The following is a 13696-nucleotide window of genomic DNA, read 5'->3' as shown; positions in this document are numbered from 1 at the left end:
GTTAAAAAAAGTTATGAGTTTCATAACGGATATTTTTCCAGGAGATTTGACTGCTCTTTTTAGACATTGCCTTACTTTGAGTCAGTTCCAGTGGGATGATGAATTTTATGAGCAACTTGATGATGTAGCAATGGGTAACCCATTAGGTCCTGCAATTGCTAATTTCTATAGGGAGAAATGTGAACAATTGGCTCTGGACATAGCAAATAAGAAACCATCTCTCTGGTATCAGTTTGTAGATGACATATTTGTGGATTGATCCCATGGTAGAAAGGCTTTGGATGAATTCTTTGATCATCTAAATAAAATTAATCCAAAAATCCATTTTACCATGAAAATGGAAAATGATAACAGAATATCTTTCTTGGATGTTTTAGTTATGAGACGGTCTGATGCAAGTTTGGAACATAAAGTTTTCAGGAAAGTAACACAGATATTTGCATAAAAACTCCAATCACCATCCACAACAAAATAGAGGTATCATTAAAAGTCTTGTTAATAGAGCTGAACGGATATGCACATCGGAACGCCTGGATGCTGAAATAAAACATCTGAAGCAGGCCTTCGAGAAAAATGGCTACTCAAGGAAAGAGGTAAAGAGAATTTTGGGACCAAGGAACAGAAGACCAAAGGACAAGTATGAACCACAATGATGGAAAAATACAGTTTCTCTCCCTTTTATTAAAAAAGTAATGGATCAGAGAGGTAAGATTTTACATGAACATGACATCAGACCAGCCATTAGACCAACAAAGAAAATAAATCACATACTCTGATTTGTGAAGGATAAATGCCCTCTGTCGACATGTGGGGTATACAAAATTCCATGTACGTGTGGTAAAATTTATATTGGAACTACCAAGAGGAGCATAAATGCATGGCTAAAAGAGCACAAAAGTCTTTGCCAGCTATAGAAAATAGAGAAATAAGCTGTAGCAGAGCATGTCTTCAGTCAGGAAACCACAAAGTGAAGTTTTCTGAAACAGAAATTTTATCTACACTGTCAAATTATTATCCACGGCTATGTAGAGAAGCCACTGAAATTTATAAGCATCAGGATAATTTTAATAGGAAAGAGGAGGCAATGAAACTTGGAGACATATGGACAGTAGCTCTGCAGAATCGCTAAACAATTTTATCTTTGACAAGATGACAGTCGATAGTTAAGTTTTATCTTTGACAAGGATTATCTCTGCTCATCACATGTTACTTCGGCCAAGCCCCCCTTTCCTACAGTATATATGTCGCTCTCAGATGTCTGACCAGTCAGTCGGCAAGACTCAGTGGAGGAGTGCCTCTGAGGATGACCAGCACAGTCCTGGACGAAATGTCAGGAACAGAAGAGTTTCTTGGACCCCGACCTCACATCCCGAAGGGTTTACCAGCAGCTGCATCAGATTAATCACCGACTTGAAGGACATCCTAGACAGAACAGCCACTATAAAGGGGCAAAGGGTTGGCCATGTTGCCAAAAGAAATTATGATTGAGGAACAAAGTTTGTGCGGGAGCGGAGTCCAACCAATGGGACAAAGACCTGAGGAATATCAGCTGTGGATCAACTGGCTGAGTATCACCTGAGACATTCCTGGAGGAAGTAGTTCCAGAAATGCCTCAGCTCAGTACTTGGAGAAGCCACATCATTTAATGAAAGGAGTGGCTACTGCTGCTGTGACGATGATGGATTGTAGATCACTACTCACTGTGTAGAACTACTCTTGAGAAATGGTCAGGCATACAAAAAAGGACAATAACTGACTGAGCTTTTGGGCTCTGACTCTCTGGGAATCTATTCCAACAGGGCCAGATTTTTGTTCTGATGCTAGCACGAAAATAACAGTCTGCCATTACACTGGCTAGACACCTTGAGGGATTAAGGTAATAGCTCCTGTACTATGAAATGTTTCTCCAATTCAGCCGGCTGATAGCTTTAAGACAAAAGACTTTTTAGTGATAATAGAAGGAGTAGAGGGGAACACTCCCCATATACCTGAGGGTTAGGTAGATGAGATATGTACGAAATTGAAAATGTAGAGGTTTCAGACAAAGTCGTCCTGTATCCATAATTATTAGTAGTTTTCATACTGAATCACTGCAACAATCATGAGGTGAAATGTGTTCAAGGGCTGTATGAACTACTGTTCAACAGTTATTGCATTAGCCAACAACCAAGTTCTCTTAGCTCCTATTCAGTCATTGCTTGGAAGTGATGATAAAAACAAAATCAGGGATTTGAATCACATCAGAAGTGAATGGAAGTCTATTATCAGTCAAAGCAGTACCTCACTTGGTGCTGGAAGTGAGATGAGTTGGAGATGTTGATACTTCCCCAAGTTTCACACCCAAAGAGATGAGTTTATCATCACCAAGTTCTCACAACATCAAAACTACTCTCGATGGTGGTGATGCGAATGAGTTCTTTGAATATGACTATAAACATAAGACTTCTTGATTAAAAAACAAAATTAATTTTGGCAACAATATGTTGCAGCTTTGTTTGCTATCAAAGACTTTTTGAGTTAATTGTTTGCTAGAAGACACATGATTCTGTTTAATATTGCTGGAGTCTAACTTTTATGATGGTAAACAAAGTGATTCAATTTTGAGAATGAAAGAAAAAGAAGATGCTTCATTTTATCAGAATGTAATATTTGCAGTGTAGATTTAGTATTATTTCTAACTTTATAATTTGAACAAAGGGCAGTCTACTACTTTTCATAACGTTACAACTGAATTTCTGCTTACAGAAAAAGTATTTGACATTTCTGCTCCAGCTTTAATATTATCAGTTCAAAAAATAGTTTTTGGATGGTATCTAATGAAGAAAAAGTTCATTCTTAATATTTATACATATACATTAAAAATAAATATTAAAATAATTACTATACTTTCAATAAATACTTTTAAATATTTACATAAAAATAGTATGCTTCTACACACAGAAATACTCTTGATAAAATGTCAAATCTACGGGCAAGAAATGAAATGAAATTTGTTGATTCTTATGAAATTTGTGTTGTTTATCACAATAAATACTTCTAAATATTTACATTGAGATAGTACTCTTTCACACATGGCAATAGTCTAAATGAAATGTCACAAGACAAGTGAGAAATGAAATGAAATTTGATGATTCTTACAAGATTTTTGTAGTTTCCTGTAAGTGAAAAATTAAGTAAAGACACTAACATAACACAGCCATTTTGTGGAATATGTGGAGCTTTTAGAATTACACACTCCAGTAAAAATCAGCATCAGTTGTCTTTGGCCTCAAGATTGGTATCTGAATCTTCACTGATTAAAGTAATTTTTTCTTCTTTGACCTTCTTCGCAGTTTTTCTTTTCTTTCTATTCACAACACCATCATCCTCATCCATCATTCTGATAATCTGCACCTGGTCAGATGAATCTATTGGTGCTATTGATATATCTCTTACTGCACGAAATTTGCCACAGTTGTTAAGATGTTCATTTTCCAAACGGAAGAAGTTCCACACGAAGCGTCTGTAAAATGTAAGTAATGAATGTAAATCATTATTATTTACTTGTGTCAAATATGTCTGAATGCAAATATATGCAACAATAAAAAAAGTACATAAACTGCAAGACAAAGTACAAAGACAATAAGAATAAGGGTAAGGGTAAGTTATATAACATTAAAACAAATTTCAGCAACATCTGATGTATTTGTTGTTCATCCATATCTTCCTCTGTACACATATGAAACTGTATGTATGAATGTATGATTGAATGGACACTCAAGGATGTATCCAGGATTTTGTCAAAAGGGGGAGGGGTCTAATTTGTTTAAGAGGACTGTAAAAAGACTCTTGTTTTTCATTCATTTCCAAAATTTCCATAAAGGATGATAAATAATTTTATTCAGTGGTGATCTTGGAGTTTTTACCAAGCGGAGATACAATCTGCACACTTAGGAGTGCTGTATTTTGCCAAAAAGCAGTCATGCTCCAATCTCCCCTCTCTTCCAAGGTCATTTTACACTCTTCTTCTTTGAGACTGGATTTAAGCTGAGGGAGTGATCAGGAAAGGACGAGTGCTAATTTTTTGGGACACCATTATTATTACAAGCAGGGCTTTTGAATAAAGAAATCTCTGTTCGACAGAGAAGCTTGGACAATTTTTGGTGTTGAAAATGCAAAGGATCAGGAATTATTCAACTTTACACTTTCACGAATTTCCTCGTTTAAGTACACATATTCCCCTTTGTGTGACGTAAGAAAGTTCATTTTCTGCATTAAAGATTTTCTGAACAGACAAATTCATGAGCCTAAATGAGGAGAATTTGGATTATTATTTATGGCTTTTAGTTCCAGGTGTTTCCAAAGAGGTGCTCAACTTGCCTTCAATACAGCTCTTTTCATTTAAGTAGAGGGGCCCCAGCTTGAAGAGAATTGGAGTCTTCCAGGAAAGAAAGATATTCGGAAGGAACTGGCTGTATCCTATAGTAAGGTATGGCCTACATGGAAAATGAGAAACCACAGAAAATCATTTTCAGTGTTGCTGGTAGATGGATTGAAACCATCTCTCCTCCCAAATCCAAGGATCACTAGCTCAGTGGCTCAACACGCAGACTACCCCAAGTTGGTGGAGGATTTGGATAAACTGATTGTTACACATTGTTTTAAACTAAAATAAAATGTGTAACAACAAAAGACTACATTCTGATCTTACATGTTTTTCCTTTAATTGTGTATGTTTAGTTATCTGACAGTGTGTGAATGCATGCATATTTTAAGATTTTATTTTGCATGGAATTGCTGGCTTCAGTTATTGTATTATTACAGGAGTGTAAATACATTTTGGATAAAAGGTGGAGGGAGGGATGCAGGGCACAATTGCGTTGGACGAATTCAAGCAGCCCGTTAAAAAAATCTGTTAGAAATCAACTAACTACAGAATTTGTGGTCATCCCATACCTCTTTGGTTCTCCACTAACCCCTCCCCAATGCTGAGTATCAAAACTGGTTTTCATAACTGAGTACCACCTGGGTGACCAGGTTGAGCAATATGTTACCATTTGGGCTACTAATGATAGAAAGCTGAGCAAATTTTTGGATGATACAGACAAATCCAAGTGTATTTTTATGCACTGATTCAAATTTATTGTTGTTTTTAATGATATTTACTGCTCCCCTGCCTTGTTAAATACTGAACTATTGCCACTCCAAAGTTCTACCAGCCTTCAGATAATGAATCCAGTGCCAACATTAGGTAATAGGTAATTTGGCTATTTTATTAGCAGGTACATATCTTTAACTTACAAAATACTAGTGGATGAATCAAAATTGATTTTCCTGTTCTGTCTTGTTGCAAACTTATCCATAATTAGAAACTATCACAACAGCACACATCACAAAAATAATAAATGGTAGCACTTACATTGCATTAAACTGCTATAGTTCAATTCTTTTATCTTGGCGGTTCGTGCATGCCCTCCCAGACGCGGGAGATGGCTGCGTTGCCAGTTGTACGTGCCAAGAGAAGCAGCGCCATAGTATAGTTCGCAAATTTACGTTTTGGGGGGGGGGGGGGGGGGGGCAGCAGGAGTGCGCAGTTTATGAAGTAAAGCCACCACGGCCGCATTAAACCTTTCGCTGCTACAGAGACGTCCTCCCCGCATTCTGCGCTGTGCGCGATTTTGTCATCACTGCCTGCTGGCCTGTACAGACACATAATGTTTTGACTGCTTTGACACACTTTATCATTCGATTTCACAAAAACTATTTGACCCACAAATTTGATTTTTACACATCTTCTTGACTGACACCTGCCCCCCATAAATGACTTAATTTTGTTTCGATGTTCAATGCAGTTATTGCGCAGCATTAGATGTAGTAAACCATTGCATGAAATTTTGAAGAGTTTGCAGAGGTAAACGTCCATAACGTATACTTTCCGTATGGTTGATTTTAGTCGCCACAAGAAATTTCAAAAAATTACATTCAAACGAATAAAATTCACAAAGTAGGACACTTCAATATTGTTTTTAAATAAAGAAAATAGTAAGCATCGAATGAGGATTGAAATCAGAACCTTTCGCTTAGCAGCCATTCACTTTAACCATTACACTAACACAGCTCGTCATTCAATAGATCTTCCTGAGGACTTTAAACTATCACGCAAAATACCGACAAACACTGTTGGTATGACTATGAATTACTCACGTTTCATCGAAGTACAATAGGAAATAAACAATTATTGCACAAAAAGCGGTTTGTGAGAATGATACAAACACGTTTACTTGTTATCGCCTGAATTAGGAGGCTTATTGCTTGTTTGGTTTAATTAATTAATAGAATATGCAGCAATTGGTATAAAGAATGCTTTCTCCAAACTTTCTATAAAAGAAAGTCTGCTATCAAGACATTGCTTTTGTTCAGTTACTTTATTTATGACTGAACGTTTCTAAAACTGAAGACACTTGTCCATGCTCTGTACTGCAGTCGAGCTCTGGCAACGTCATTCTCTGTTCATTGGCTGACTGTGTTTTGTGACATCAGATGCGCAGAACGAACCTAAACTCGGCCGCCGTCGTAAATGATGCACACTTTAGTATGAACTGAAGTGATTAACAAAGCAACAGCTAAGCTCAAAATGGCAAACAATTTGGTCTTTTTCTAAAATAGAAATGGGGGATAGCCAATAGTGTTATGGACGTATAGATAGTTTACATCTATCTCTGGCCTTGCTGACTATCCATAGTGCATATCCCTTTTTCGTCATTTGATTGAAAATCAAAATATCTTTCAATTTCACAACATCGATATAAGGTCATGTGCAATTTCATTTAGGTGATAGGTGGGGTCTGGACTCCTGCACCATCTGCCCCCCTTACCATTTGGCTACAGCCCTAGGGCATTGAAAACAATCTGTAAAGTGCTGAACAGTCTGCTCTTCACTATAATTTCAAACAAAAATTTCTTCAATCCTGTTGCAGAAAATGATAATGTCTTTCCTGGCACTGATTTATCATTAATGATATTTATGTTAAAGAACATAAGTGATTAAACAGCAGAAAATATGCCAGAATGCTTATGGATTGGTGGAGGGATTTCTCCCACTCTAGAATGTCCTGTTTAGCACCAATTACTTTTATTCAAGCAGTATAAAATACTTAAATCCAATTTTGATTGTAATAACCATCATTAGATCAAAATCAGTGTATCTAGAGCACATGAGGAGATGATGTTGCTATGTACCGTTGAAAGGTAGTAAACAGGTATCCTTACAATAGTACATAGTAGCTCCAAGCACTGGCTCTCTTCATGTGGTTTTGGTAAATTAATTTTGGTCTGATGATGTTTCTTATAACAGAAACTGGTCTACACCAGTAGAAAGAAAATTAAACTATGATTTCGATTATTCCATTTTATTCTCATACCAACAAAAATGCTAAAGTTACAATATTCAAATTAAACTTATTTTTTAGAACAAGTAAACAGGAATCAAAGTTTTCTGTTTGCATAACCCTTTGAAATTGAGATATCTGTCTAATGTATCTGATGAAAGTAGAAGATGAATCTTGTAGCCACAGGAATATCTACTATCATGGAATATACAGATAGCATCCACAGTTGCAACAAAATAACACAAAATACTGGAAGGGGGTATTTCATGAACACTCACACTCCACTTTAACCAAATGACTATACACCACTGGTGTAAACATCAGGTCTGACTTGTGGTGTGTTGGATTACCCCATTGACTTGAGGATAAAAAAGAACCTTGCATAGTGATTATGTTATCCCTTGCAGTGTTCAATAAAAAACCAGAGATTACCTAAAGAAAGAGTTAACAGTGTATAGTGAACATAGAAAATGAAAGTCAGGATGAATTGTCGTGAGTTTGTTTGACTCTAGGGAGAATATTCAGAAATTTGACCTGATAAATCTGTGCAGATAAGAGGCCAGCTATCCCACGAGAGAAACAGTATTAAATGAGGAATCTAGGAGTATACTACAATCCCATATGTGTCACTGCTATTGGACCTACAATAACAATATTAGATTACAGGGCCTTAAGAATTTATTCTTTCCACACACAGTGCACAAATGGAACGGGAAGAGCACCTAACATGGTACAGTGGAAAGTACCCACTGACATGCATTTCACAGTGGTTCACAGTGTGTGGTATAATGTAACATCCTTCAATTATATATACAAGTATGTGATACACTGTATCAACTATTGTGCATATGACTACATTTCACATTTATTATTCACTGTTTAATATTATCTGCAACAACTGAAGGTTATCTGCATACTGATGCTAAGTACAGTGTCTCATTAACTAATTAGTAATTTCAGTAATTTAAAATAACTTGTTTGTGACTATGTATTCAGTTAAATCAGAATTGTCAAATTTAAAAGAATAATAACTCAATTATTTAACAAAGTTATTATTCGTATGGCATTACTGTTGATAATGTGTGAAGTAACTTGTTGCTTGAAAAAATGTGACTTTAAGGTTGGAACATATCTAAATGTCAGTAATGGAAATCATTATTTAATGTAGTAGAGATTTACACATTTCTGAAGCTATTTGCATAAAGAACAAGTTACATAGCAAAAAAACTGTCAAATGTTTTCCTCATTATAGGAAAACTTACCATTCTTTTTTCTGGGTATGTAATTTTCATAAGTATTAGTACCATTAATGTGTTTATGATCGTGAATTGTTAGTTTTCTATAGAAGGGCTGGTGTCAGACCAAAGCAGTTACTTTTTTCTTTTGTTTCTTTCTTTAAAGAAAAAAGTCAAGCAGAAGGCTTGGAATTCTTGTTTGTTTGATGTCTGAAGATTACAAGGATAATCTGTCTGCTTACTATTGTAAAACATTTGTTAATGGTCCAGGTTCTGCAAGGGAATTATTTCCATAACAAATTGTGTAGTGCCATATTCAGCAGCCTGGTCAGAATGATACTAATTATTCGTGGACTACCAGGTTCACATCAGTCCATAATTTCTCACATTGCAGTTCTGTCAATAATGACACCTAACTTCACTGGATATCTTTTACCACATAACTGGCAGTGTCACAGCAAGAGTGTGGGCTGTCAAAAATCAGAATCTGCTACATAGAATGAACTGATGAAGGAACGGACTGATTTCAGGCACGTTTTCCAAATATACAATGTAAAATGACATTTTTTAATGTTCTTGATTCATTTGATAATTTATGCTGGTTTTTATTTTATTTCTCTATGGTCTACTGTAAGGTGTGTTGCAGAATGTATGTAGTGCAATAAGACTCAGTGAACTAACATGAAATCCAAAGTCTTGCTTATCATAAATTTATGACAGTAGGATAAGGTAATTCCAGCAGAAAGCATAACTCTAAAAACATCTAAAATGCAAGAGTAAATCCAGTTAGTAATGCAATTTAATATGGACAAAAATTTATACGAACCTGAAGACTTCAAGAGGTAATAAAAATGACTGCACAAATTCTGAATTGAAACCCAGGAGTTCAGATAAAACAAATGATATCAACCACGAAAATCTCAAAATCAGGTCCTCAAGAATGGCAAAATAGTAGTATCCCTGGAAAAAAAAAATGAATGAATGAGAAAAATGCACTAAAACATTTATTTCATATCTGGTCAATAAGTTAAAATGCCTTGGGGAAAAAAAGCAGAAATGAAACCATTTTCCTTGTAGAAAGAGGAGATGAAACTATCATGTTAAAAGTATTAAAAGTAATTGAAGAAAGATATAGGTCTGTACCTGTGAATTACTCAAACATACAGATTCTTAAACTGCTTACAATTTATAAAGGTACTAGGCAGTAGATAGGCTCCTAGAATTGGATACTTACATACTGCTGTGTTTTGGAGATACAACCTGAATGGAGAAACTAACAATCTTCTCATGAGTGGGTGGTGATGACATGGAATAAGTATGGGATGGGGAGAAGGAGAAGCAACAGGGAAGGGGACTGGAAAAATTATATTGATGTAGAAACTGTAGGGGCATAAAGAGGAGATGAATGGCTTCAATGATCTACACAGCTATATAGGAAGGCTTGGTGCAGGGTAAGATGGCATGAAGATGACATACAGATGATGATGAACCTTTGCTTAGTCCAATCTCGCCACTTTCATGAATGATGATGAAATGATGAGGACAACACAAACACCCAGTCATCTTGAGGCAGGTGAAAATCCCTGACCCTGCCAGGAATCGACCCTGGGACCCCATGCTTGGGAAGCGAGAACGCAACCACGAGACCACAAGATGGCATACAGAGGGAATTTAGAGGATCCATATTAAGAGAAAGTGGGGTGGGGACATAAAGCTTGGCAGCCTCTTTGAAGCTATTCAGTAGTAGTAGTAGTAGTAGACTGTGTGCTGCCACCAGGGTTGTTTTTCTCCAGTGTCTGTCACCACCACCACCACCACCACCACCACCACCACCTCAAGCTTGCCAAAAAACTCTAGATGTATTCATTATAGTCACCAAAACTGGACAAGTATGCCTACAATGCAAATCTTGCGCTTCATGTAGGAAAGATGCCATTCTGAGTGAAGAAAGCAAACCTTTTTAGTTAGAGGACAGTACTATCCCTCAGCGGTCTTCCATTCAGAAATTATACACAGTTTTGATTAACCACCTGACACCTTTTCCATGCCTGTACCACCCAGCAATTGTCTATCCTCATTCTGTTCTAAAAATAATTTTTGTTTACATAATGTATTTATTCAGACCTTGAGTCTCTTTAGTCCTTGTCACCTACAAAATACTCCCCTTCCATGTTCACAACTTATCCCAGCAGTGTTTCAACTTCATCATTCAGGCCTCAAATGATCCATCTAGAATGCCTTTGATGCCTGTGACTAGACTGCCTAGTGTCATCACTGGTATCAAAAAGACACCCTCCATTTACAGACATTAAGTTTGGAAGATGGGAATTGTCCTTGCAACACATCTTTGATGTCATAATCCTACTGGCCTCAATCACCACTAGCCCCTGATCCACATCTGCCTCTACCCGTACCCCAGGACCCTAACTCCGTTCATCCTGCACCAACACCCTCTTTCCTGCAGTCTCTCATCCTCTGTGCTATCTCCCCTTCCCAACCCAATTATCCAAGTCATTCAGCACTGTGCATAACTCTCATTGCCTGCAGCCCGACTGAGATCATCTACGATGTTGCCACATTCCTATCCCATGCACTTGCTGCTTCTCCCTCCCAGTGGTCAACCATCCTTCCCCAACTCCCCTCCTCCTCCTCCTCCTCCTCCTAGCCTCCTTTCCCTTGTCCACTCCACCCAACAGCCCCTCACCATCACTGGAGCTGATGAGCTCCAGCACTTGCACAGTGTTGTTTACATTGCATCACAACTCTCCAGTATTATGTTAGCAATGATTAAATTGTGCTCTGTACAAAATCCTGTCAGACAGTTTATCCTATCATTCCTTTTCTCCAGTACATGTTCTCCTACTATTTTTCCTTCTCTTCCTTTTCTGTTTCTACTACCATTTTCCAGTCTCTCATATCAGTAATAATATAAACTTTCACTTGTATTGTGCATGTGAGCCTTATGTTTATCCCAGCCACAATAATGTGTTCTACGCTGTTCATAGTAGCTTATCCATATTTACATTTTCATATTCATTATTAGACCTACTCCTGTATTGCTTGTATTTCATTCTGTGTTGATAACCCTGCACTTACCTGACCAGAAATCTTGTTCCTCCCGCTACTGCACTTCAATAATCCTCACTATTTGTAACTTCAGCCTAACCATGTCTCTTCTTAAAGTCTCTAACCTACTTATCTAATCAACATTCCATGCTCTGACTGAAGAACATCAGTTTTGTTTCTTCTGATGACAACATCTCCTTGAAGAGTCCCAATGCATAGATCCAAAAGGGGGGACTATTTTACCTCCAGAGCATTTTATCCAACATGACTCAATCTTCTTTAAGCTATAGAATACAGTTGTTTGTCCTTGGGAAATGTAATGGCTGAAGCTTTTCCTTGCTTTCAGCCTTTTGCAGTACTAATGTAGCAAGGCCATATTTGCTAATGTTGCAAGGCCAGATCAGCTAACTAATCATATTGTTGCCCTTTAAACTAGTGAAATGGCTGATGCAGTGAGGATTTTTATGTTAGTCTAGTAGCTCCACAGAGAGCAGCAGTATATTTAGGCAGTTGATAAGGTTCTATGCAATGTTATGTGCTTGCTTAGTTTGAAGTATTATATAAAAAAAGCAACAAAGGGTATTAGAAAATCCTCAGTTATCGATGTCAATAGGTTAGCACCAGTATTAGATGGTGTAGCTGCCACGAATCTCCCTAGTCAGTGACCTTTTGATAACAGTACCCCTTGTCCATTATAATTATCCGGGCTGTTATGCCGTGGTCGGTTGATGAATTCTGTGGCGATGGGGAAGCATATGTTGACGACGTCTAGTAGACAGAAGAAGTAGTTTGATAATTTGCTACCTAATCAGACTGTTCGGCATTTAGACGTTTCCCGGACCGTTATCAATTTGTCCAAACGTTCGTTATCTGACGATGAGACATCTGTGCTTGCCAAGGGAGGAAATTTTGCTGTTAGTCCGCGTTTTGTGCCCATGGAAGAAATTATAGCCAATGTAGAAGCAGGAATTCGCAGTGTAGATTCTGTAACAGCTGAAGAAATCCGTATAGAAACAGTGAGAATATTAGCCAATGCAAAACTGCCGAAAAGTAATATAACTGTGGGTGAGAGAAGAGCTTTAAAACTCCTGAATGACGATGATAGTATTTTGGTTCTCCCAGCTGACAAAGGAAGCGCAACGGTGGTTATGGATGTGGCCGACTATCAGAGAAAAATTACGGATCTACTGGATCCGCAAGCATATAGGAAGCTGAATAAGGACCCCACTAGCAACGTTCTCAGAACTGTGTCGCGGTTAATAAAAACGTCCTCCATTGAAGAGAGTGTGCAGAAAGGTCTCTGCAGTTCGGTTGCGCTACCACCGAGGCTTTATGGATTGCCCAAAATTCATAAAGAAAATGTTCCTTTAAGACTGATACTAAGTGCCATTGGTTCGCCCACCTACTTGTTAGCCAAGTTTTTGACTACGCTGTTAAAACCACATGTGGGCCGTTCGGACTCATATATAAAGAATTCGACACATTTCATCAGCAGATTGAATGGCATAGTGGTCCAGCTGGAGGACATATTGGTCAGCTTCGATGTGGTATCGCTGTTTACCATAGTTCCACTTAATGATGTATTGGAACAGCTGGATCGAATTTTTCCTGCCGATATTTTAGAGCTGTTTAAGTGCTGTTTGACAACCACATACTTCAAGTGGAATGAACAGTTTTATGAGCAAACGGATGGTGTGGCTATGGGAAGCCCCCTAAGTCCCGTAATTGCTAACTTCTTTATGGAGAAATTCGAAGAACAGGCTTTAGGTACTGCCAGCAAGAAACCAAATGTATGGTTCCAATACGTGGATGACACGTTTGTGTTGTGGAGACATGGTAGGGAGGAACTAAGCCGGTTCCACGAACATTTGAACAGTATAAACTCAAGAATTCAGTTTACAATGGAGGAGGAGGTAGACGGAAAACTACATTTCCTCGATGTGCTTGTGTTTAGAAACGAAAATGGTAGTTTGGGCCACTCAGTGTACCGCAAACCCACGCACACGGACCATTATTTGCACCGGGATT

General features: G+C 37.7%; 1 protein-coding gene and 1 long non-coding RNA gene across 3 annotated transcripts in view; one reads left to right on the top strand and one right to left on the bottom strand.

Moving 5' to 3' along the window:
- LOC124613971 overlaps positions 1 to 13696 on the top strand; it is a 76672-nt gene that overhangs the window by 30979 nt on the left and 31997 nt on the right. The gene's annotated exons all lie outside the window — the stretch shown is intronic.
- Positions 2937 to 13696, bottom strand: part of LOC124613970 (xenotropic and polytropic retrovirus receptor 1) — a 286213-nt gene continuing 275453 nt past the window's right edge. For both annotated transcript variants that reach the window (XM_047142759.1, XM_047142758.1), the window contains exons 10-11: positions 9429 to 9562; positions 2937 to 3502 (exon numbers count right to left, since the gene is read on the bottom strand). In XM_047142759.1, the coding sequence (XP_046998715.1) occupies positions 3253 to 3502; positions 9429 to 9562 (384 nt within the window). In that variant the 3' untranslated portion in view covers positions 2937 to 3252. The remainder of the gene's footprint in view (positions 3503 to 9428; positions 9563 to 13696) is intronic.

Source organism: Schistocerca americana, chromosome 4 (assembly GCF_021461395.2).
Source record: "Schistocerca americana isolate TAMUIC-IGC-003095 chromosome 4, iqSchAmer2.1, whole genome shotgun sequence".
NCBI classification, from domain to species: Eukaryota; Metazoa; Arthropoda; class Insecta; order Orthoptera; family Acrididae; genus Schistocerca; species Schistocerca americana.
This window is presented reverse-complemented; position numbering and strand designations above follow the sequence as displayed.